The 27,749-nt window shown below is 42.8% G+C and overlaps 1 protein-coding gene across 1 annotated transcript in view; it reads left to right on the top strand.

Moving 5' to 3' along the window:
- The first annotated feature begins 1,334 nt into the window (after positions 1-1,334).
- Positions 1,335-27,749, top strand: part of LOC106601437 (glutamate receptor ionotropic, NMDA 2C) — a 46,640-nt gene continuing 20,225 nt past the window's right edge. Inside the window, exons 1-4 of the mRNA XM_082971471.1 lie at positions 1,335-1,776; positions 14,836-15,434; positions 18,474-18,588; positions 22,842-23,053. Of these exons, the coding sequence (XP_082827597.1) occupies positions 1,348-1,776; positions 14,836-15,434; positions 18,474-18,588; positions 22,842-23,053 (1,355 nt within the window). The 5' untranslated portion in view covers positions 1,335-1,347. The remainder of the gene's footprint in view (positions 1,777-14,835; positions 15,435-18,473; positions 18,589-22,841; positions 23,054-27,749) is intronic.

Genomic DNA, 27,749 nt, shown 5'->3' with positions numbered 1-27,749 from the left:
GGTACACTCCATCTACGCTAACACAAGCCCCTCGTCCCATTCCCTCTATCAGGCAGGGGTTGAGGAATGGGGGACTGCAGTGGGTCCCCAGCTATCCTACATGTCTTGATAGGGAGACACAATCATGCTGTGGGCCATGACACCCGCCAAGGAATACTGAGGATTACATTGTATTCACCCCACTGTGATTCAAACGCATGCTAAATCAGGTCCCCTTGACAGGATACCACACACACACGCACACACTCACACTCACACACACCACACAGAGTCAGGCATGCAGGCGGCAGTGTGACAGATAAGTCATAGAGGATGACTCTGTCTGACAGAGGGACACAGTATCTGACCAGACATTAAATGGATTGGTGAATGTAATGCTGTAGGATCTAACTCCATTCAACTGCATTGTGAAATACATTAAAAAAAAATCTACTTTGCCCTACAGCTATAAATATCTGGAAGATCAAAACAAGCTAAAGAGTTTCTGGTCGATTTGATCATTTATTCATTACCTGGAACATGAATGTAGGATTTATGATTTCAAACTAAAAGTGAATCCCTTAACAAACTTTGTTACTGTCGCTGTGTCACTGTACTTTGGGAAAATTGCATTGAAGTCTATTAGCAATGCAGTGTTTTTAAACACTGATCTTATCAATTCCTTTCAAAGGCTCATCTAAGGGAAAACTGTCATCCAAGTTAAGTTACATAAGGTTTTTTCAGAAACAATGTCTTAGAAATACTGCATGTAGCTGCCTTGAAAAAAAGCCTCCATGGCCGAAACCAGGTCTCCACCTATTCACAGCACATAATACCCATGCATTCAGACGTTTTGCAGATTAAGTTGGAATAGCTCTGCAGCATTATTTCAAAGGGGGAAAAAACATAACGAGAGATAAATGATAAATCCTTGTTCTCCATTTGTTGTATTAAACAGTAGGCACCATCTGCTATATTCGACTGCAGAGTACAACAGTAGTGGGGCCGCAGCTGCCATCCGCAGGCACAGCAACCTGCTCACTGCCTTGTGTTGCACGCCAAACACTCACACAGAAAATAGTACCTGGGTCTCTCATCATCCACCTGACCCAACCCACCACTCATGGCCGCTTACATAGAGACACACCTGCACATGAAGCACATGACTCACAGATGAAGCTAGAATGTCTCTAAACTACAGGCAGTTGGTTTGGTTGGCTTGCCTGGAGGGATTACTAAGCATTATCACAACATTGCACAAATGACACTAAACGGTCCCATGTATCTAATATAAATGTCTTTACCCATCTCTCTTCTCTCCTCCTCTCATCCCCACCCTCGTCCCCTCTCAGGCAGTAGGTGACTGAGATGGGCGTTCGTCTAGGCCGCTTGAGCGACTCCCCGTGGTGGTGGCCGCTGCTGCTGCTGTTGCTGCTCTGCACTGCCCCCTGGTGCCAAGGTCGGCCTTTCGCAACGCCCTTGCCAGCAGTCAACGTGGCGGTGGTGTTCAGTGGCTCGGCCTACCAGCAGGAGATCAAGGGGCGTCTCAGCAGGGAGAACTTTATGGACCTGCCCTTGGAGGTGAATCCCATCACAGTGCTGGTAAACAACACCAACCCTCGGGCCCTGCTCACACGCATCTGTGACACACTGGCGGCCAACCGCGTACATGGTGTGGTGTTTGAAGACAACATCGGCTCGGAAGCCGTGGCACAGATCCTGGACTTCATTGCCCTGCAGACGGCCGTGCCCATCGTCGGCATCAGCGGGGGCTCCGCCATGGTCCTGCCACACAAGGTCAGTGACCAGGATTGGGCTGGGGGACACTTGGCTGCTAGTGTCTAGGCTGCCTGAGGAACATGCTTAAGTTCATCTTTTTATTTTTGAAATAACCTTGAAGGCCACATTATTTTTTTCCCCAAACTGCTGTAGAGAGTAGCAGCTTAACTGATGTGTGGTTTATGACTACACAGTCACATTACTTCAGAGGTTTTAAACCCTTTATATTCTAGTGACCGGGAAATAAAGAACTGGTAAAGACCCCTGGCACAACTCACAGCACAAATAATAAAACCAAAACAACAATATCAACAACACAGGTCCCCCAAGGTGAGCAAAGCACTCAGATCTTGAAAGCCGTCCACCACACACACACACAGGCCAACCGTCATTAGTCTGGTGATTATCAGTCATAATGAACATTAGCAGACACACATTGCCATTTCCAGGTGACTTACAGCACATGATTATAAACTCACTGAATGTTAATGCTGCCCATACAGACACTGTTGTTTTTTTGTATCTGGCGGTCCTAGGCCAGAAAGACTGAAACAACAAGATACGGTGTTAAACCAGCTAGCAGAGGGATGTCCAAATACTGCATCTAGTACACTCATTAAAATATGATGGTCAAAATCAAAACCTGTTAGCCTCTGCCACTTCATCCTTGTTCTATTTTTAAACTTCTGGTCCCACCAGACACAAAGATGTTAAACTAGAGAAATCTGTTTGTATTCGTTGGTAACAAATGTACAGTTTACAGTTGGACCCCTCATGTCAATAGAGTTATGCAATGATTTGAAATGTTGTATTACCCGGCATCATGCACTGGAGTTTGGCACCAGTAAATTGTCAGAGGGATGTTTGTGATACAGATTAGACTGCCGTTAAATTGCTTTTAGAGTAAAGCCTCATAGGTTTAGGAGCAATGATCCCTCTCCCTGAGCGTTACACAAAGGGCTCAGCCACAGAGAGAAACTTTAATTAGACTGAAATGGCTGTATTCTCTAACTATATCACCATCAATCTTCCCATACGACAAACACAGCTCTGCGTTTTGCAGAGAATCACAATACTACTCACAGAGACAGAGAATGCACGTTATGAGCATCACAATACTACTCACAGAGACAGAGAATGCACGTTATGAGCATCACAATACTACTCACAGAGACAGAGAATGCACGTTATGAGCATCACAATACTACTCACAGAGACAGAGAATGCACGTTATGAGCATCACAATACTACTCACAGAGACAGAGAATGCACGTTATGAGCATCACAATACTACTCACAGAGACAGAGAATGCACGTTATGAGCATCACAATACTACTCACAGAGACACAGAGTGCACGTTATCAGCATCATAATACAACTCACAGAGACAGAGAATGCACGTTATGAGCATCACATCTTTATTGGTTCTATGCAAATTGATGTAGGCTGAGGATACAGAGGACTGGTGGGGCATAGCTCGCCAATCCACCGACCATAAACAAAGCGTTTATTCAGCGGGGGAAAATGGAGGGTGATAAAGCAGGCTGGCTGACCTCGGCCGGTCAGAGCAAGAAGAGAATACTGCTGCATTGTAATGTCTAATCAGTTCTAGTAATTTCAGCTCCGGTAGCTGGCTGTTTGAGTATGCGGCACACAGGGAACTGAGTAGCGGAAAATATGAGGTCTGCCTGCCACCCTCGATTTCCATCAGTTAATCCACAGCTCAGATAGGATTTTCTCTCCCTCATGTTTGTGAGATTTTCATAATAAACGTGAGAAACGTGTTCCTCCACAACAGGAGACGGCCAGGGCCATGGACCCACAGTACCTTGATTATGCATTCACATTCATACAGATCCTCAGGGGGTTGCAGTTCAATAGAGAGCTGGTTAAAATGGATGCATTCCAACTCAATTGAATTTAAATAAATTTTTCTAAACAAAAAATGGATTCATTGATTCAATCTTTACTTTGTGTGTGGCCGAGATGATTGAGAGGGAAAGTATATTTGTTAGAAGTAACCCGGGGTCCATCAACAAAACAGTAATCAATATAGGGCCCAACAGACTGGCTGGTGTATTAGACACTGTGCTTTGTTACATCCAGCAACTTCGTCTCCCAACAGCTGTTGTTGTAATTGGAATTTCCTTATTCCAGTCCACACATTACTGGACTGCTCCCTTGTCAAATAGCCACATTAATTCAAGGAAATATGTTTGGCAATCAGGGCATGGGCATTGCTTCTTATGGGCAATAAAATAAGTGTCAGTGGCTAGCTAATACCTACAACAGGTCATTTACACATTTAATTACGCCAAGTTGGGGAACACAATCATTCATGATAAAATCCAATATAAATAAAATAGGAAAAATGCAATTATCTAAAGGTTGGCAGCAGTTTAATTGAGAGTGTGTGGTAATTACTATGTGTACTACAGTTGAAGTCGGAAGTTTACATACACTTTGGTTGGAGTAATTAAAACTCGTTTTTGAACCACTCCCCAAATTTCTTGTTAACAAACTATAGTTTTGGCAAGTCAGTTAGGACATCTACTTTGTGCATGACACAAGTTATTTTTCCAACAATTGTTTACAGACAGATTATTTCACTTATAATTCCCTGTATCACAATTCCAGTGGGTCAGAAGTTTACATACACTAAGTTGACTGTGCCTTTAAACAGCATGGAAAATTCCAGAAAATGATGTCATAGCTTTAGAAGCTTCTGATAGACTAATTGACATAATTTGAATCAATTGGAAGTGTACCTGTGGATGTATTTCAAGGCCTGCCTTCAAACTCAGTGCCTCTTTGCTTGACATCATGGGAAAATCAAAATAAATCAGCCAAGACCTCCACAAGTCTGGTTCATCCTTGGGAGCAATTTCCAAACGCCTGCAGGTACCACGTTCATCTGTACAAACAATAGTACACAAGTATAAACACCAAGGGACTACGCAGCCGTCATACCGCTCAGGAAGGAGATGTGTTCTGTCTCCTAGAGATGAACGTACTTTGGTGCAAATCAATCCCAGAATAACAGAAAAAGACCTTGTGAAGATGCTGGAGTAAAACGACTCCTATATCGACAACCTGAAAGGCCGCTCAGCAAGGAAGAAGCCACTGTTCCAAAACCACCATAAAAAAGCCAGACTACGGTTTGGAAAATGATGTGGATATATTGAAGCAACATCTCAAGACATCAGTCAGGAAGTTAAAGCTTGGTCGCAAATGGGTCTTCCAAATGGACAATGACCCCATGCATACTTCCAAAGTTGTGGCAAAATGGCTTAAGTATAACAAAGTCAAGGTATTGGAATGGCCATCACAAAGCCCTGACCTCAATCCTATAGAAGATTTGTGGGCAGAACTGAAAAAGTGTGTGTGAGCAAGGAGGCCTACAAACCTGACTCAGTTACACCAGCTCTGTCAGGAGGAACGGGCCAAAATTCTCCCAACTTATTGTGGGGAGCTTGTGGAAGGCTACCCGACACGTTTGACCCAAGTTAAACAATTTAAAGGCACCGCTACCAAATACTAATTGAGTGTATGTATACTTCTGACCCACTAGGATATGATGAAAGAAATAAAAGCTGAAATAAATCATTCTCTCTACTATTATTCTGACATTTCACATTCTTAAAATAAAGTGGTGATCCTAACTGACCTAAAACAGGGAATGTTTACTAGGATTAAATGTCAGGAATTGTGACAAACTGAGTTTAAATGTATTTGGCTAAGTTGTATGTAAACTTCCGACTAAAACTGTATATACAATACTGTGAAGGCTAGTTTGTAATGACAGATGGACCATGTGACTTGGCTTATAATCAGTTATACGAACGTTAGATCATGCAATAACAATGTCATAACAATAGTACGATACAAAACACAAGGCTTATATGCAGAGCAGAAAACACTTAATGTTGTTGGATCCAGAGTTGATGACAGAGAGAGAAACTGAAGTGGCACAGACCTCATTAGAGGCTGGCATAGAGCCTTGCCCACGGCATGGTGGCACTCACGGGCTCAGACTGATTAGAAGAGCTCTATCTTCATAAAAACCAAGGCCACCAACAGCCCCTGCCAGAGCAGGTGGAGACAAGTATGGCGGGATGTGATGTCCATCTGCACATCTGTTTTGTGTCCCTGAGCCTGAACATGAATGGTAACTTTCCACAGGAAACAGAGGTAGTTTGCAGCTAGCGCAGCCTTGTGTAGTGATGTCATCCTTCAAATGGCTTAAGTCAACTAAACTGTCTTCACTGGAACAATTAGTGTTACATAGAATTAACTAACTGTTGGTGGAACCATGGACTCAAATCCAGGCTTGGGCTGGTCTATATGCTACTTACACGATGTGTGCCAGTACCAAACAAAAGTGATTTAAATGTTCAAAGATACAATCCTATGGAAAAGTGAGTTAATTTACAGAATATGGAAATAAACGCTCACAATATGTGTTTGTGTGCTTACGCACTAGACATGAATATTCATGACTTCATTTAAAATGTGATGGCACTTAAATGTCACCACTTCAGATGTAACCGTTTATATGAACCTTTAAGATACCTTTAAATTAGCTTTTCAATGAGGCTGAGCGATTGCTCACCATTGATTGATTAGTGGGACGCCGTCCAAGCTGGTCGACAAGCCAACTCAATCACTTAAAATGTTGTCTCTGAGAAAGCATGGCGTTTGATCTCGCTCGAAGAGGAAGGTGAAAATTAACAGAGAACAGATTTCTATCCTGAGGAGATTTTGCTCAATTAGCATGTTGATTAGCTAAATTACAATAACCCATTAGAAACCTATTATTCCCTTTTTTTCTCGCAATTAGAAAAAGTTAAAACAATCATTGGATAATCAATAGCCTAGCAGACACAAAGAATCCGGGTTTTACAAGAAGTATAGGACAAATTCAGACAAACCCAACTGTCTGTCTGTTGTCTGTCTGCAGTCGTCGAACAGAGAGAGAGCTTCCTTAACAGAGGATTCTAATCTAGCTGTGAGGCATGCAGCCATATATCACCTTCTGATGGAATTTAAATAAAATCTGCTTCACTATTGCCAATCAATCATGGCTAACACGCATGCCTGGAATGTTAAAATGCAAGGGGGGCTTTGGTGCATTCATTCCCACTGGGGATTTACAACCAGAGGTGACTGGTGGCTGGTATGTACGACATGATGGTAGAGATGCTTTTGTCTTATCATCCTCTTCCTTTCCAGGATGAAATACATATGTAGGATTTTTATTTGACCAGTTTCTCACAGCTGGAAAATAATCCTGCAGCAACAGGAAATTATTATTATTGTGTGGATTATAATTAATGGACATTTTTGTTGGGGTTGATACATTTTTTGTTAGGGCAAATCAAGTCTAACATTTTTAAGTGGTAATTACAAACTTTAGAAGCGTTTTTAAACATTGAATACACTACACATTTGCATTTCCTGCTATACAGGACATTTTCTGCACCAACAGGGTGATCAAATTAAGATCCTACATATGTAGGACAAACACAGAATCACATGCATACTGGGGAAATGTACTTACAAACCAGTGGAAGCTGCTGAGGAGAGGACGGCTCATAATAATGTCTGGAACGGAGCAAATGGAATGGCATCATACACATGGAAACTGTAAGGACCGACACTGGGAGACGAGAAGCAAGTACAGGGAGTGAAAATGTAATGGATAATAGACAAGAAACAAACAAGGACAGCGTCTTGACAAGGGAAAACGTAACGACATCAATGCTGACACAGGGAACAAACTGAGTAACAGACAGATTTAGAGGGGCAATCAACAAAGTAATGGTGTCCGGGTGAGTCCAATATTGCGCAGATGCATGTAATGATGGTGACAGGTGTGCATAATGATGGGCCGCCCTCGAGCGCCAGAGAGGGGGAGTGGGGTCAGGCGTGACAGGAAACCATGTGTTTGGTGAATTTGATACCATTCCACCCATTACGCTCCAGCCATTACCACAAGCCCGTCCTCCCCAAAGGTGTCACCAACCTCCTGTGATACAAACAATGGTACCCAAATTGTGATTTGATATGTACTATATTACATGTGATTTTTGACTAAGCCATGTTTAACATGATTCACAAGGGGAATAGCAGGGAACAGTCATGTATCAAATGTTTAACCACAACACACTTGCAGCAAAGCCCAATAGACGGAGACATGAGTAGTAGTCCCAGGTAGACAAGACAACCTTCAGACTGTGTCTGTCCAGCCGTCTCGCTTCACACACCTTCTATCATTGGGGACCGAATCCTAACTTGAGATTTATGGATGTAACCCACATTTTTTAATTACATCTTAAATCTACCATTGACGTTAACGCATAATTTATGCATGCGTTTAAATGTATCTTAAGTTAGGATTGGGTCCAGAGTCTCTTTGTTTCAGTGTTCCGGAGACGTGTTGTGAAGCAGGGCAAGCAGCAGCAGCAGCAGACCTTGTTTCTCAAAGCAGGAAGGGGAGCCTGAGGCCCATCCCTAAAGTAGAGCAACCTTTTTCTCCCTTCCTTTCTTCACATCCTAAACCTACTTGTGTCCCTCTCTACCTCGTTGCTTTGCATCCTGGGGCCAGTGACACAGATACAGTACGAACTGTCTAGACAGGGCTAAATAGGCTGGGATGGTATTCAGAAGAACTGTATGGGAATCTGCAATCTCAGTAGGGATGCATGAATACATAAGAAAATCACCTAATATATGTTTTGTCCTGGTTTTCTGCAAGTCAAAGGCATATAATAAACATTGTTTGTAGCACATAATACTAGATCATTTAGCATGAGAATTACAGAGTATAATACAATTCAGACAGACTAATGAATTTGTACTCACTTTAGTGTTACAATGTAATATAAATGCATTCAAAATTGATATAATAACACTCAAACATACAATATGATTGTAATTCAGTGCTATGTGTTACTGCATTTGGATCTCCTCTATCATTGTGAGGAAGGACAAATGACTACGGCGGTGCACGTCTGTTCCTCGGCCCTGCGCAGGGTCCCTGTGACGTCAGCACATCACGCTGGGAGTTGCAGGCGGACATATGCCGCAGCAAAGATCCATGTCCAGAAGTCACTCACCATCGGAGAGAGAGAGAGGGAGAGAGAGAGAGGGGGGAGGGGGAGAGAGAGAGACAGAGAAAGAGAGAGAGTGAGAGAGAGAGCAGGCTGCCATGTGCTCCTCTTGCACTAAGGGAGGAAGTATAGAGAAAGAGAGAACGAGAGAGAACAAGGGAGAGCACGTCGGCCTCTTTCTCTCCACCGGCCCTTCTGGACGGGCTACTCGCTGCCGGCCTCCCTCCCTCCCTCAGATTTATTTTGCAACTTCTGAATCATTTACAACACAGTACAGACCCCCTGCTCTAATCTCTCAAGCCCCTAGGACCACAATTTCAGGTGTCCTTGCAGTTGCAACTTGGAAAGCCTCATTTCTTTTCCTTTAAACCATTCCATCTCCATTCCATCTCCATCAGTAATTAGCGACAGCTCTTTGTTTCTGTGAGAGTCCTTCAAATGCCCACCATTGGTCCAGATAAAAAAAAATTATCAGTGGCCTAAACTTTGTGTGTAGAGAGCATTGTATTCTGAAAAAAAAAATCTGTTATATTGGGGTTCTTGACCACTGACCAGGGGTCCTGTAAAAGCATCTGTGCCGTGATATATATGGCTTTTATCTCTCATCTGACCCCGATTCAACCCATTTGTAAAGCATTCAGCTGCTAGTCTGTTACCCACAAAGCACTCAAGCAAAGAGCCAGTTGGCTAATATAAAACATAAAATTAGGGAGAAGACATGAGATATGTGTTTTTGTTACAGTATATGAAGACACATCACTCTATCTTGTTGTTTGTAAGCAGATTACAGAAGACATATCCTTCTTGTTAAACTGACCACTGACCAGACTCCACAGCTTGGGACTAAGGTTCTATCTGCATTTCTGCAGATAGTACTCTAAATAACCCAATTCATGGTGTTCAGTTCAAAAGAATACTATACAAAAATTGCTGACACCATTCAAACCAATACGGGGATGGAACTTTAAAGCCAGTTATCTCAGAATCATATTTTTTGCAGATAGAACCTTGTAGTCCTAAACTCTCACAGTGCCAGTGGAAGCTAAGCTGTTAACTAGATGCCTTTTAATCTTCTTTCTGAAATGTACACACTTACAGTACAGAGGCACAATGGGACGTCAGTCTATAGTCACAACCCTTTCATGGAAACAACAACACCGTATACTAATCACCATCAACATAAAGAAACAAACATCTGGCAAACATCTGGCCCTGCACCTATAGGAGCACGTAGTATTGGTAATGGACATCTGTTTCCAACCAGATTCCCTTAAATCCCCCCAAGCCATGTGATTCGGACAGTATTGTCCATGTCCAACAGAATGTATCATCAGATATGGGTTGTGTCCTGATGCATCATGAGTAAGAGCTCCCGAGTGGCGCAGCAGTCTAAGGCACTGTATATCAGTGCTAGAGGTGTCACTACAGACCCTGGTTCGATTCCAGGCTGTATCACAACTGGCTGTGATTGGGAGTCCCATAGGGTGGTGCACAATTGGCCCAGTGTTGTCCAGGGTAGGCTGTCATTGTAAATAAGAATTTGTTCTTAACTAACTTGCCAAGTTAAATAAATAAAAAAAGCTTTAGCATGCTGGGTACGGCTGTAGCTGAGCCTATGGCTGTCTGATGTCCATGCTCAGGGCTCATTTGGACTTCAGTACAGTTCTAATTGAGTGGTTGCTACCACACTTCTCTAGATAGATCCTTAGGGTGTTTTTGGCTGAGAGTCACAGTGTGATTGTGTACACATACTACACACAGGCACAAACACACACACATGCCCTGGAGCAAATTGATTTTACACTCTGCCAGATGAATACTCATGGCATACAAGTGGTGAAAAAAGGCTGCACGCACAGAAAGAAGCCAGTAACTTAAACAGATTTGCTGCAGGACACTGAGAGGAGTTAGAACATTTGTAGATTTATGTCATATTCGCAACCTGCTCCTTTACTAACCTGCATAACACCCATGCTCTTGCTAAGCTAATGTTGCAAGATGTTTTATTGTCCCTTCTACTGTATCACATCTACAGTACCTCCAAGGTAATATAGGAGGAGGTATTTTGTATATGGAAAAGGGTAGAACACAAATTGCTAAATGTTCAATGTTACTAATTGAAATAGAAACAGAGAGGATGTGATATTCAGAGCAATGAGAACGGTCAGTGGAGACACTCAAAGGAATAGACCAGTATGATGTCTGACATCAGGAGACACACAGATGGTTCTAACCTACTTTAGACTTCTCTGAAGGACAACAAGGAGACAGAATGAAACAGCAGAACAAGAGAACAGAGTAGTCCTGGTCTCTGGATACCTGGCTTTCTGTAACCCCAAACCTCAACAAGCTTGATGACCATGACAGAGACAGAGCACAGTCCCCTAGAGAAGGAACGGGACAGGTAAGGTCCAGCTTGAGTGAAGCAGTGACTTCTGGGTACTGCTCTGATAGCATCAAGGAAAAATGGCATTCAGTGCCTTCAGAAAGTATTCACACCTCTTGACTTTTTTCCATATTTTGTTGTGTTACAAAGTGGGATTAAAATGGATTTAACTGTAAAATGTTTTGTCAACAATCTACACAAAAAAAACACAAAAAAAATATATACATATCTTGATTAGATAAGTATGTTAAAATCACCTTTGACAGCGATTACAGCTGTGAGTCTTTCTGGGTAAGTCTTTAAAAGTGTTCCACACCTGGATTGTGCAACATTTTCCATTCTTCTTTTCAAAATTCTTCAAGCTCTGTCAAGTTGGTGGTTGATCATTGCTAGACAACCATTTTCAGGTCTTGTCATAAATGTTCAAGTTGATTTAAGTCAAAACTGTAGCTCGGCCACTCAGGAACATTCACTGCCTTCTTGGTTAGCAACTCCAGTGTATTTATGGCCTTATGTGTAAGGTTATTGTCCTGCTGAAAGGGGAATTAATCTCCCAGTATCTGGTGGAAAGCAGACTGCACCGTGTCTTCCTCTAGGATTTTGCCTGTGCTTAGCTCCATCCAGCTGCTTTTTTATCCTGAAAAACTCCCCAGTCCTTAACTATTTCAAGCATACACATAACATGATGCAGCCACCACTATGCTTGAAAATATGGAAAGTGGTACTCAGTAATGTGTTATATTGGATTTGCCCCAAACACAACACTTTGTATTCAGGACAAAAGTTAATTGCTTTGCCACATTTCTTGAAGTATTATTTTAGGGCCTTGTTGCAAATAAGATGCATGTTTTGGAATATTTTTATTCGGTAAAGGCTTACTTTTTTTCACTCTGTCAATTAGGTTAGTATTGTGCAGTAACTAAAATTACTAATACTGAAAGTTTTCTCCTATCACAGCCATTAAACTCTGTAAATGTTTTTCTTTCCTTCCTTCTTTTCTTTCCAAAACACTTGAGAGTGCTGTCTCTGATCAACTTTCTCGTTATCTCTATCAAAATGATCTTCTAGACCCTAACCAGTCAGGCTTCAAGATGGGTCCCTCAACCGAGACTGCTCTTCTCTGTGTCAAGGAGACTTTCCGCACTGCCAAAGCTGACTCTGTCCCCTCTGTTCTCATCCTCCTAGATCTATACGCTGTCTTTGACACCGTGAACCATCAGATCCTCCTCTCCACCCTCTCAGGGCTGGGCGTCTCAAGCTCGGCATATTCTTGGATTGCAGCCTTCCTGGCAGGCTGCTCCTACCAAGAGACGTGGAGAGGATCTGTCTGCACAACTTACTCTCACTACTGGTGTCCCCTAGGGCTCGGTTCTAGGCCCTCTCCTCTTCTCTCTATACACCAAGTCATTCGGCTCCATCATATCCTCACATGGTCTCTCCTATCATTTCTATGCGGATGACACTCAACTACATTTCTCCTTCCCCCCTTCTGACACCCAGGTGGTGACACGTATCTCTGCGTGCCTGGCAGATATCTGAACTTGAATGACGGCCCACCACCTCAAGCTTAACCTCGACAAGACGGAGCTGCTCTTCCTTCCGGGGAAGGCCTGCCCGCTCAAAGACCTCTCCATCACGGTTGACAACTCTAGTGTTGCCCTCCCAGAGCGCAACGAACCTTGGCGTGACCCTGGACAACACCCTGTCGTTCTTTGCAAACATCAAAGCAGCGACTCACTCCTGCAGGTCTACAACATCCATAGAGTACGACCCTACCTCACGCAGGAAGTGCTGCAGGTCCTAATCCAGGCACATGGCAACTTGCTGTTGGCTGGGCTTCCACCTTGTGCCATCAAACCCCTGCAACTTATCCAGAACGCTGTAGCCCGCCTGGTTTTCAACCTTCCCAAGTTCTCTCATGTCCCCCCGCTCCTCCGCACACTCCACTGGCTTCCAGTTGAAGCTCTCATCCACTACAAGACCATGGTGCTTACCAACGGAACAGCAAGTGGAACTGCAACTCCCTACCTTCAGGCTATGCTCAAACCCTACACCCCAACCCGAGCACTCCGTTCTGCCACCTCAGGTCTCTTGGCCCTCCCACCCCTGCCCAGTCCAATCTCTTCTCTGTCCTGGCACTTTGACATTATGGGGTATTGTGTATACATCAGTGACCAAAAAAAACTCTATTTAATCCGTTTTAAATTCAGGCTCTAACACAACAAAATGTGGAAAAATTCAAACGGTGTGAACACTTTCTGAAGGAACTGTATCTGTAAATGGCATAATATAAAGAAACTGAGCCTCACCAAAATCATTCTCACTTAGGAGGGGAAAAAGTAATTTTTTTTATCATCAAATCTACTTTATAGATTTATTTGGGGTGATAAAGAAAATGATACGCTTTTTATTTATTATAAAGTTGCCGTTTATGCAACGTAATTTAAAAAGTGAAAGTCTTAATGATCAACCCAGATATGCAACCAGTGAAACAGTAAAATCTCTGTAATTGATGTAACTTTTTATTACACTTTGTTTATCATTACAATTCACTGGGGTTGCACATGATTTACGATGCTATTTGTTTTACAAAGCAATTATGGTGCAATGATTTCTATGAGCAGCCTGCTTAATTCAAAACTAATAAACAATCCTTAACTTCTCTTAGAGTCAAGACATATCAATGGCATCCAACCTGGAAATGTACTGTATGGGTCATAAGCAGTTTTAAAAACAATGATGGATTCTGTTATTTTCTAGTAAGAAACACAAAAATAAAACTCTGCCCTGTGTCAGCCCATAGCCTTCCCAGGTTGCAGAAACATGTTTATGCCAAGACCATTACTGATATGAATATTCCAACAAGATTGATGGAAAAAAACATATATTATTCTGTTCCCTGAACATACTAAAACAAGACAAACGCTCTTACAAACACACACAGACAACAAACAGCTCTGATCTTCCTCAAAATTCCTGGATCACTTGAGTTAACACAACACAGCATTTTCATACTCCTCTCTCCAAGGTCAAAGAGGAGAGACATCTTGAGAAAAGTGAGAGATAAAAAGAGAAAACAGGGACTGGGCTCAGTGACAGTGGGCTCAGTGATAGTGCCAAGTATATATGAGGGCCAATGTTGCTGTGGCAAGTGGGAGACACATGGGTTAAAGTGATGAATGGTGCCTGGGCTACAGGGAAAGCAACACCAAACAGAATCACTTACTGTAGAGTACTGCCTCTCAGTCCAGAGACTACACACCACTTCTGGCTGGGCTGGCTGGTGGTCAGGAGCTGGATGGTGTGGACGGAGCACACAGACACACTGTCAAGCTACCCTCAGGATTCTACTGTCATTTCTTGATTATAATTTTTTTTAAATTACATATGACTGGCTGAATTACATAAAACACAATCATATAATTGCCACTAAGCAGGCTATTAAGAAAGTCATTGCATTAGATCATTAGAAGGTTTTAATTGTGCTTGTTAGATAAATTGAGCAAATTGATTGAGCTTATAACTATCCATAAAGGGCTGTTATCAGTTCTCACTCTGCTGTCTGTGTCTCTCTGCAGGGCGACGGCTCCACGTTCCTCCAGCTGGGCTCCTCCATCGAGCAGCAGATTAACGGCATGTTCAAGGTGATGGAGGAGTACAACTGGGACAGCTTTGTGGTCATCACCAGCCTGTACCCGGGCTACGAGGTCTACGTGGACTATGTCAAGACCTTCACTGACACCAGCTACTTCATGTGGGAACTGCAGGACGTGCTGACCTTCGACATGTCTGCCGACGGCATGAACGACATCCGGGCACGGCGCCTGCTGCAGCAGATTGACGCCCAGGTACTGCTGGTATACTGCTCCCACGAGGAGGCCCAGTACCTGTTCAGTATGGCCGGAGAGGCCGGCCTGCTGGGGCCTGGCTACATCTGGATCCTCCCCAGCCTTGCCGTGGGGAACCTAGACATGCCCCCACCAAACAGCTTCCCTGTGGGCCTCATCAGCATCATCACCGACCGCTGGCGGATGAGCTTGAGGAAGAGGGTGCGGGATGGGGTGGCCATCGTGGTCAAAGGGGTGCAGAGCTTCCGCAAACAGAGGGGCTTCATCCCCGAGGGCCACAACGACTGCCACAGCCCTGTTAGGGCATCTTCTAATGATACACTGTTCAGGTGAGTGGAGGTGGGGGGATGGAAGGGGTGCATACTGACATACTGTAAGTTGGAGATTGTTCATTGCAATAAGAGAAGCCAACCAAAATGGAGCGATTAAGTGATACAGTTTTAGTCGGAAGTTTACATACAACTTAGCCAAATACATTTAAACTCAGTTTGTCACAATTCCTGACATTTAATCCTAGTAAACATTCCCTGTCTTAGATCAGTTAGGATCACCACTTTATTTTAAGAATGTGAAATGTCAGAATAATAATAGAGAGAATGATTTATTTCAGCTTTTATTTCTTTCATCATATCCTAGTGGGTCAGAAGTATACATACACTCAATTAGTATTTGGTAGCAGTGCCTTTAAATTGTTTAACTTGGGTCAAACGTGTCGGGTAGCCTTCCACAAGCTCCCCACAATAAGTTGGGTGAATTTTGGCCCGTTCCTCCTGACAGAGCTGGTGTAACTGAGTCAGGTTTGTAGGCCTCCTTGCTCACACACACTTTTTCAGTTCTGCCCACAAATCTTCTATAGGATTGAGGTCAGGGCTTTGTGATGGCCATTCCAATACCTTGACTTTGTTGTACTTAAGCCATTTCGCCACAACTTTGGAAGTATGCTTGGGGTCATTGTCCATTTGGAAGACCCATTTGCGACCAAGCTTTAACTTCCTGACTGATGTCTTGAGATGTTGCTTCTATATATCCACATAATTTTCCACCCTCATGATGCCATCTATTTTGTGAAGTGCACCAGTCCCTCCTGCAGCAAAGCACCCCCACAACATTATGCTGCCACCCCTGTCCTTCACGGTTGGGATGGTGTTCTTCGGCTTGCAAGCCTCCCCCTTTTTCCTCCAAACATAACGATGGTAATTATGGCCAAACAGTCCTATTTTTGTTTCTTCAGACCAGAGGACATTTCTCAAAAAAGTACGATCTTTGTCCCCAAGTGCAGTTGCAAACCGTTGTCTGACTTTTTTATGGTGGTTTTGCAGCAGTGGCTTTTCCTTGCTGAGCGGCTTTTCAGGTTATGTCAATATAGGACTCGTTTTACTGTGGATATAGATACTTTTGTACCTGTTTCCTCCAGCATCTTCACAAGGTCCTTTGCTGATATTCTGGGATTGATTTGCACTTTTCGCACCAAAGTACGTTCATCTCTAGGAGACAGAACGCGTCTCCTTCCTGAGCGGTATGACGGCTGCGTGGTGCCATGGTGTTTATACTTGCGTACTATTGTTTGTACAGATGAACGTGGTACCTTCAGGCATTTGAAAATTGCTCCCAAGGATGAACCAGACTTGTGGAGGTCTACAATTTTTTTCTGAGGTCTTGGCTGATTTCTTTAGATTTTCCCATGATGTCAAGCAAAGAGGCACTGAGTCTGAAGGTAGGCCTTGAAATACATCCACAGGTACACCTCCAATTGACTCAAATTATGTCAATTAGCCTATCAGAAGCTTCTAAAGCCATGACATAATTTTCTGGAATTTTCCAAGCTGTTTAAAGGCACAGTCAACTTAGTGTATGTAAACTTCTGACCCACTGGAATTGTGATACAGTGAATTATAAGTGAAATAATCTGTCTGTAAACAATTGTTGGAAAGATGACTTGTGTCATGCACAAAGTAGATGTCCTAACCGACTTGCCAAAACTATAGTTTGTAAACAAGAAATTTGTGGAGTGGTTGAAAAACAAGTTTTAATGACTCCAACCTAAGTGTATGTAAACTTCCAACATCAACTGTAACTGTAGCAGATTGAGAAGGACTGACTTGAAACAGAGAGAGAGAGTTGGCAACATCAGTCAACAGTTGCCCAACAGTCATTTAGCTGTGGCTCTCCATCTGCTTAATGTTGTGGTGGGTGGCAACATGGTACTCTCCCTGTCACTCCCTTAACCCCTGCCTGCCAACTCATCCATCCTACCTCTGTCCCATCACCTCACTGTTGGAAGCACTGGCATCACAGAGAGATAATGTGGCCTGTCATACCTGCCCAGCCCAGCCCAGCCCAAAAGAGCAATCTGGCGCCATCTGTGCCAGGGAACATGGAGCAAATCCTATTTGGTTCCAGAACATTTTTAATCAGCCAAAGGGAGGCTCGGCTTCTGTAGGGAAAACAGATTCAGCGTCAGCATTTGGCACTAGCTAAGGTCATTGAGACTGGACTGGGAGGATTGGAGAGTTTCCAGGCAGGGTACAGGGGGTATTCTTTATACATGTTTGTGGACCAGGATCGTAATATGAAATCTGACACAGTTCAGTAGTATTAAAACATCACTTTCTCCTCAGAAGTAATTTTCTCTTTTCTGAAAGTGGCTAGCCTGAGGGAAAGATAACTTATCTTTTTATAAATCGAAACCCTTCATGAAAAGGAGAACCGTCTGGGCAGCTGTATTTCAGCCTTTGATTTGAGTCATGCTGCTGTTTCCAACCCCTACGATTTTCCACTTTAAAGACAAAAAAATCCTGAGTGGAATAGCAATGACCAAAGTTGGTAATATGAGGGTCCGGCAAGCAGGACAAAGCCTGGTATAGCATTCTTCGTCTGCTCTCCACTCTTTTATTTCCCTCCCTGGCACAATGTTGTTCTTTCTCACAGACCTCCCTATTCAAAGGGACCCACTTCAAACGGTGCAGTGCCTCGCTCTCTCCTCGGCGGTCAATAGACTCAACACCTCATTTAATTAGCTCTCTTTTTAATGAGCTTTTGATTATAAATCACTCCACCTGTTAATAAGATTATCACAGATTACCAGATTAAACAAGCCTTTCCCATGGACTAGACAGTTCATTACCCAGCATGCTTTCATCACCTCTGCTGGACTGAGAGAGAGGGGGAGGAGAGGTGAGAGAGCAGCCTCGCAGTGCGTGATGACAGGTAGTTCACAACACGTCGATAGCTATGTGCACAACAAGCAGCAGGTAGTGCTTTAGAAATAGGATGAAACCATTGGAAGATTGGATTAATGGACATTAACGACTATTAGTATAATGTTGTAATGAGTATTTAACTCTTTGATTGATTTCCCTTGTTTTCAGGCACATGTTAAACGTAACATGGGAACACAACGACTTCTCGTTCAACCCTGGTGGGTATCTGATCAACCCAGCTATGGTCATCATCACCTTAGATCGAGAGAGACAGTGGGATAAGGTGAGACATTACACTTCATTATATTCCTCACAATCAGTAAAACTAGGGTTAGTCTTTGTGTTATCTGACTACAAGTTAATAAGGCTATATAACCTGCTCGTTACGAAAGGAAAAACTCCAAAAAGTGTTATTAACAACACATGAATTACTGCCTCATTCACTGTGTGTTTCCATGAACTATCACTGACAGGTCTTGACTTGGGCATATTGTGGGCTGTTACGTTTCCTTTGCATCACCTGTTACAAAATACAGACTGTCCACCTAATAGGCTAGCATTTTGCTCTAACTGCCTCCTACCAATCACAGTGTCCTAACCGGCCACTATACCCAGTGTCTCTCCATACCACAGGCCTAGTGTGATTACACGTCTGACTGATCTCCCTACAAACACCAGCTATTCAAATGAGCCTGCCTAGCTTTTCACTACCTCAGAGCCACCGACTCTTAGCGAACGGAACCTTGTCTCACATATTCATCCCACCTTCACAACACACCTTCCCTCTCCCTGTAACGCCCTTCTTATTGACGGTTGATATTGTCAGGAGGTTCCCAGTAGGGAGTAGACACTGAAGGGAGGTGGAGGTTAGTTTTCTCCTTAAATGCAGTCAGTGGTTGAATGGAGGTTGATGTGTGTCAGAGCATGTTGGGCCAAACCACGTCTCTGGGTAAACAGCTCCGGGCCTTCTCCAGCTTATTACATGCCATCGATGTTCTCTCAAGGTTGGTTCCTATTAATTTCAGGTATGTTATTGTAACTGAGGCCTATGCCTCTGTAATTTGGAGGGTCTGACAGCGGGCTGTACTGAAGGCTATCAGACGTGTGGTTGGTCAGAGAGAGAGAGAGAGAGGAGTAGTCTATTGACAGCTTGTGCCAATGGAAAGGTTGCAATTAAAAATACAACAGAAAATGAACGTAGCTGTTGCAGAGTCCACTTTGAGGTCGAGAAGTCAACAAACTTACTGCTGTACGTGATCTAAAAGACTCCTCTTTAAACTCTGTTACTGGAAATATCTGAGCTACTCAAAATATTACCTGAAGTAATACTTCAAAAGAATAACAAGAAGACATGCTCATTCATTGCAGATCAATGAGGCAAACTTACACTGAGTGTACAAAACATTAGGAACACCTGCCCTTTCCATGACATAGGTGAATCCGGGTGAAAGATATGATCCCTTATTAATGTCACTTGTTAAATCCACTTCAATCAGTGTAGATGAAGAGGAGGAGACAGGTTAAATAATACTTTTTTACCCTTGAGACAACTGAGACATGGATTGTGCATGTGTGCCATTCAGAGGGTGAATGGGCAAGACTAAATATTTAAGTGCCTTTGAACAGGGTATGGTAGTAGGTGCCAGGCGCACTGGTTTGAGTGTGTCAAGAACTGCAACACTGCTGGGTTTTTCACACTCAACAGTTTCACGTGTGTATCAGGAATGATCCACCACCCAAAGGACATCCAGCTAACTTGACACAACAGTGAGAAGCATTGGAGACAACATGGGCCAGAATGCCTATGGAACGCTTTCGACACCTTGTAGAGTCCATGCCCCAACGAATTAAGGCTCGAAGAAGAAGAGAAGGAAAAGAAGAGAAAGAAAAGAAGAGAAGAGAAGGAGAAGAAGAGAAGAAGAGAAGGAGAATAAGAGAAGAAGAAGAGAAGAAGAAGAAGAAGAAGAGGAGGAGAAGAAGTCTTTCTCTCTCCTTAATTTTAGCCAGTCTCAGCCTTAAAGTATGTTTCTGGATTTGACAACAGCTAATGGGGATCCTAATAAAATACAAAAAATACCAAATCATTAGGAACATTGCTCACTCCAAGTATTATCCAAGCTCAGGCTATAGGTATTTGAGATCTTGGCTTCCTCTCTCATCTCCAATATGTTACAAAGGCAAACTGACAAGTCTGTTCTTTGACACAAACCAAGAGGTTTGGCTCTGTAAAGCCAGTAAAAAGAGTGAGGGGACACTCTTACGCTCTCTTTTACCATTGTGATCCATTGACAAGGCCCATAAACTGGGAAAAAGGAAAACAAGAGGATTAATCAAGAGTCCAGCAGGAGAGACAGGAATAACTAAGCATACCAGTAAAACAGAGGATATTCTAATAGTTGTATTTTGTTGTGCTTTGTGACATCTGACAATAATGACTGCAATAATCAGATAACTTCCAGTATTAGTAGGAGAGATTATTATGAAGCAAAGGCATTTGTCAGTGGTACAGGTTGGCCTCCTGATAAAACGTTTAGGACAGCCAATCATTTTCCAAAGTAAGCAGAATTATGCAGTCTTTGACTGCTGTAAAATAATGTATTTTTTATTAAATGTAACCTTTATTTAACTAGGCAAGTCAGTTAAGAACAAAATCTTATTTTCAACGGCGGCCTACACCGGCCAAATCTGGACAATGCTGGGCCAATTGTGCGCCGCCCTATGGGACTCCCAAGCACAGCCGGTTGTGATAGAGCCTGGATTTGAACCAGGGTGTCTGTAGTGACATCTCTCGCACTGAGATGCAGTGCCTTAGACCACTGTGATACAGCCTGGATTTGAACCAGGGTGTCTGTAGTGACTCCTCTAGCACTGAGATGCAGTGCCTTAGACCACTGTGATACAGCCTGGATTTGAACCAGGGTGTCTGTAGTGACTCCTCTAGCACTGAGATGCAGTGCCTTAGACCGCTGTGATACAGCCTGGATTTGAACCAGTGTGTCTGTAGTGACTCCTCTAGCACTGAGATGCAGTGCCTTAGACCGCTGTGATACAGCCTGGATTTGAACCAGTGTGTCTGTAGTGACTCCTCTAGCACTGAGATGCAGTGCCTTAGACCGCTGTGATACAGCCTGGATTTGAACCAGTGTGTCTGTAGTGACTCCTCTAGCACTGAGATGCAGTGCCTTAGACCACTGTGATACAGCCTGGATTTGAACCAGTGTGTCTGTAGTGACTCCTCTAGCACTGAGATGCAGTGCCTTAGACCGCTGCCCCACCCGGCAGCCGGGATATGTCAAATATTATTATTGTTATTGTAAGCGTGTAACTTTCAATGCTCACTTTATTGCATCTTAGATGCCTCAGAGTTGGCCAAACATCATTTTAGTGACCCCTGACATGAATTAAAGATTGCAGTGCAATCCATACATTCTAAAAAGTTATTGACCAGTATTCTGCCATTGTAGAGGTAGTTGATTGAACACAAACATGTTGTTAAATGTTGTTAATGTGAGCAATGAAATTGTTTTACCCTGCAGCCTATTGTTGCTGATACGTGTGACAATCCGCCAATATATTGACAGAAACATAAAAGTGGATCAATATGCTCTATGTGCAAACACAGTAACAATGAATACAATTATCAACACAGTTCACGATCCATTTTAATGTAGCTCCGCAATAATTAGGAGGCATAAAAAACAATTAACACAAAAACATTCTGGAGAGAATACTTATTCGACTCTTTGTTTAACCTTAAACAACTCTTAATTATGGAACTTCACCGATTAAAGGCACAATATGTGTGCCATTAAGAACGGTTAAATCATCATCACTATGTAAAAGTTTACAACCTCATTCTCAACACATAAAACCATAGAGAACAATAATAGAAGTGTTACTGCATTGGGCTCTGTGAAAGCCACAGTTTAATTACTGCGTGTGATCACTTTTTTTCTGAGTCACTGCAATGAAGCAGAGAAGTGCTGTTCAGCATACTGAACTACTTCATCACCACTGAGAACTGTGTTTGGTAATAGAGGAAACAACAGATAAAGAGTTTGGTCCTCTGTGACCGGCTGATCCTCACAGCTTAAGTACAGATGTTCAGAGTGAGACTAGACAAACTTCTCTAACTTAGTGCAAGGAGACATCACAGGTGGTGCAACTCCTCAGTGTGTCCCTCAGGATTGTTGAGGTCTATTTAAAATGGGCAAAGATCTTGTCTTTCTGCATCCTGATATATATTTGATCGACTGTATGTTTTCCTTGTGGAAATGAGAGAATCCATCACTTAGCATTCAACAGTAAAATGTATTTAGTTTTTTTCTATAATAAAATACACACGAAAATTTATAACAAAAGATGCAGACATGGAAATAACATTTCCTCGATTTAATCTATCCTGGCATTTCCCACACGGCTGCATCGAAATCTCTGACGAGTAGTTTGCGATGTGATTGTATTGCAGGTTTGAATACCAATAAGCTAAAGTATGACTCATGCCTGTTATTTTCCCTTCTCTCTCTCCTCTTCCAGGTGGGGAACTATGAGATGGGGATCCTGCAGATGAGATACCCGGTGTGGCCTCGATACGGCACCTATCTGGAGCCCGTATCAGATAACAGACACTTGACTGTGGCCACACTGGAGGAACGTCCCTTTGTCATAGTGGAGGCTGTCGACCCCATGACTGGGACCTGTGTCAGCAACACCGTGCCCTGCCGCCGCCAGTCCAACAAGACAGAGACGTAAGTGGAACAATATTCCTTGAAACCTGGTTTTCTCTGATATTAATGACGACAAACGTTTTCTAATGAGAAGGATGAAACAGAGCATAAAAGTGTTGTGTACGACTATGGTCATGTACATCCATTATCCTGTTTCACTAACCATTGCTTGTTGTCAGTGGCAATTTTAGCATGTATATCTTGGTGGGGCAAACTCCCCAAAACATTTTTAGATGCATGCCAGCAAAGCCACTACACAACACAAAACAACTGTCACGTCCTGACCCTAGTAAGATGTCATTTTCTATAGTACATTTACATTTTAGTCATTTAGCAGACGCTCTTATCCAGAGCGACTTACAGTAGTGAATGCATACATTTCATATCATTTCATGCATTTTTTAAATATTTTTTTTACTGGCCCCCCGTGGGAATCAAACCCACAATCCTGGCATTGCAAACACCATGCTCTACCAACTGAGCCACAGGGTAGAGTAAGTCAGGGTGTGTAGTGGGGGAGGTTTGGGTTGTTCTATGTTTTCTATTTCTATGTTTAAGTTCTAGTTTCTCTATTTCTATGTTGGGGTTGTTTGGGTTGATCTCTAATTGGAGGCAGCTGATCCTCGTTGCCTCTGATTGGAGATCATATTTAAGTAGGGATTTTTCTTCCTGGGTTTTGTGGTTAGTTGTTTTCTGTTTAGTGTATGTCACCTGATGGAACTGTTTGGGTGTTTTGTTGTTTTCTGTTTTAAGTGTATTCATTAAAAAGGAAATATGAGCACTTCACACGCCGCGCCTTGGTCCCCTTAAGACGACCCATGTTACAACAACACTAAATAATACATTAATTGCACTATAACGGTGACCAACAGTGCCCACAAACTGTTCAAATCAAATTTTATTGGTCACATACACATGGTTAGCAGATGTTAATGCGAGTGTAGCAAAATGCTTGTGCTTCTAGTTCCAACAGTGCAGTAATATCTAACAAGTAATCTAACAATTCCCCACCAACTACCTAATACACACAAATCTAAAGGGTTGATTGAGAATATGTACGTATATGGATGAGCGATGGCCGAGCGGCATAGGCAAGGTGCAGTAGATGGTATAAAATACAGTATATACATGTGATATGAGTAATGTAAGATATGTAAACATTATTAGTGGCATTATTTAAACTGCCATTATTTAAAGTGACTAGTGATCCATTTATTAAAGTGTCCAGTGATTGGGTCTCAATACAGTATATACATGTGATATGAGTAATGCAAGATATGTAGACATTATTAAAGTGGCATTATTTAGAGTGACATTAGGGCCTACATAAAGCTGTTCAGCACCATGGAGTGAATCCTTAACACTGCTACACCTGGCTATCAGCAGAGCTTTGTCTGGCAGCGAAACAGTTCATTCAGCCTCGTTTACTGCTTTAAAAAAAAAGCATAACTGATATGGCTGACTTTCTTAAAACAAAAATATGGTTCTACTGACAATTGAGATGTACAAACTATGGCACAAGCGGATAAGAGGCAATCCGTAATTTCGATTAAGACAATAATGAGCGATCTAGGGCGGACATAGTCAATATAACTATTTGTTCACCTCTTTTGAAATGTACAGTGACAGAATTCAGAACATGGGTCGTTCTTACAGTATTCTCCCTGTATACCAAGACAGAACCATAGGATAAATAAAGGGGGCATATAAGCAGACAATGAAAGCTCTTACAATATTCAATTATTACATTTCTCTAAAACAGGCTATAGGCTACATGTGCATCACCAAGTCAGAACAGTAGGCAAAATTATGAGGGGGAAAGGGACCAAATTATTAGGGTGAGGCACATGGGCTACTAACAGATTACTTCACAACATACACTTAGTATTACTTTCTTAGCTACAGTATACATATCTCCCTGGCATATTACATCATTTATGCAGCAGCATACAATACATTTTGGACTCAACTTCTTGTGCTGTGCTCACTTGAACAGGAAGGTGAAGCGGCAATCTTTGTGGGCAATTTTTGTAATCAAACTTTGTCATCAAAGTCTGGCATTCTCTGGATTTATGGTCCTTTCAAGACAATTGGGAACTCTGAAATAAACAAAGTCGAATCATGAAGTCAGTGATCTTCAGGTCAGAGCTCTAGAAAGAGGCCGGAGTTCTGAGTTGGATGACCGTTCAAAACGTATTTTCCCAGTCGAAGCTAGTTTTTTTCAGAGTTCCCAGTTCCCAGTTGTTTCAGAGTTCCCAGCATGACCAATGTATTCAACCTTTTCTGGCTCATGGCATGTGAGTGTTTATCCTTTTATGCTTGGAAAAGAGACCCTTAACACACCCACTCCACTGAATAGCAGGCTAGTGATTGCTTTGCAATGCTTGCAGTTATCCACTGATTTCTTCCAAACCACTCATTGTTGAATTTGCGATTTCCAACTTGTTGTGTAATCTTTATGTCCAATGGCCGATGAGCACCGATACGTTTTATCTATAATTTTTCTTCATATGACAAGGATTGAAAATAATTTGCCAGTAGATTGTTGACGTAATTCATGAAGATGACTGCTTGTCTAGCTTGCTAGCTAAGATTTTGAAAGTATGATGTTTACATGATCAGTCCAATCAAAGGTATGGTAGATATAATGTGATTTGACATCATTTTATCTGTGGCCAATGACCTTGAGCCTTCTTGGATGGGCACTTCTAATGTAACTCTGTTGCAGCACCCAATGGGGTTTGAATTTTCGAGCTCTCCCTGTAGATTTTGCGGTAACGTTGTGTCCCCATGAGTGACAGAACACTGAGCCAATCATGGCGCAACTAAAGAACATCACCAACTTTCCATATTTTCCACTGGCTGCCCCACCACCACAGAAAGCACTGAGCTAGGCTGAAACACCTGCATTTTGGAGCTGTCTTACTCAAGAAATCAAAAAAGAGACCATGTTTGTAAGCAGCTTTATTAAAAAAAATTGGGTTTATTGTTTGCAAACTGATATGTGACACATATGAATCCCAAAATAACATGCAGATCAGGCAACACATTATTTAGCTGAACAGGTGGGGCTCAAATCAGGTGGGGCTCTCCCCCACCTTCCCTCAATGACGGGTTGCCACTACCTGTTGAACGTAAACTGAGCTAAGAACTACCACAGACACCATATTAATGACACGCTCCAACATGTGCCATTAGGTGTGAAGAGGATGAACAGTGTCTTCCCCTACCATTAGCCCAGCCATGAGTCCTTATCATACAATGGGGTGAGATCTTCATTAAAGCAGACAGCCAGAGTGCGACATCACAGTAATCACAGTGTGACCCAATAAGGGAAATATATGTGCTGCTTGCTGGGATATCAATTAGATGGGCCGATTAGGCCGCCTCATCAATCCTGGACACCTAGAGACTGATAGTGATGTTCATTAGTGAATGGATATGGGGAAAGGAAACATTATCCATTACTGACAATGGTTGTTAATGAGAAGAGGGGATGAGCTCAATTCAGTGAAAATCTGCTTGGGAAGCAGACCAGATCTTTTTTTAGCTTGCACTGACCAAAACACCCCATTATTATAATCTGCATAGTTCTAGTGTGTTTTGTCTTGACTTAGATTGCAGTTTGCCATGTTGAACAAGGAAACATTTTCCTTGATTTCATATGGGAGAAATTGGCTAACCCAAGTGAGCAACTAAATGATGCAGTTAGTGGGTTGAGATAGAGGCCCAATGATTGATAATGTTAAAACACCAACAGCCATGAAACTAAAGACCAGCCCTGGGGGCTGATGCTAATAATGGACCCCAGGGCTGTGGTGTTTTTTTATCCTGGCCGCCAGTCATATTTCCTGGCCGGCAGGACAGGGAGCAAGAGGACCTGGCATTCTCATTTATTAAGGGCCATCAGCTGCCTCTCTCAGAAACCGCTTCCATGCCCCAAGACTCCCGCCGAGGCCCGTATCGCCCATAACTCACACCTACACGACTCGTCCGAGCTGGGTGCCAGCGCCACGAGCCATCCGTCAGGTGGGAGTATTTCTGGGCCCTCTGTTCCAATCCCTCAAGCCCTCAGCAGACGAGAGAAACGAGGAAGCCTGCGTACCGGACCATCTGTGCGGCTTCGCATGGAGACACGCTTATTCCTCCTTGAAGAGACAAAACAAACAGTCACTCTGTTCACTCTGCTCCACTGTGGTCAGACTGATATAACTCCTCCTTATGTGTCAGGTTGTCCAGAGAGACAAGTCCTATTCTTCTGTAAAGCTCTTTGTAATGTTTTTCACTTCACTAGCTTGTTACAGACCCTTACAGTGACCACACGTCAGCGCATTAGCCTCTTGCCATTGCTGGTGATCCATAGGTGAACAGTAGCGTTGATGTTAGACGATGATGTCATCATATAACAATTTTGCCTAATGAGAGCGAGATGATAATAGGTTGATTTGATTAAAACTGAGACTGGGTTCAGCAGTGGGTGAGCCCCCCCCCCCCCCCCGAGCGACACATTGGCAGGAACAATGCACAGCACCGTGGTCCAATTAAGTTTGTTTCAAAGGTGAACGTTTCAAGGGATTCCTGCTGGATATAGGGACCCAAAACAACAGTGCCTTTGGATTTCCTTCAGACAACAAGCAGATACCCATTTACACAAATAATTGTTTTTGTGGTGACAACACACAAACATTTGTAGCAAACACACAAACTCGTGAACACA

This window comes from Salmo salar, chromosome 03 (assembly GCF_965601325.2).
Source record: "Salmo salar chromosome 03, fSalSal1, whole genome shotgun sequence".
Lineage (NCBI taxonomy): Eukaryota > Metazoa > Chordata > Actinopteri > Salmoniformes > Salmonidae > Salmo > Salmo salar.
This window is presented reverse-complemented; position numbering and strand designations above follow the sequence as displayed.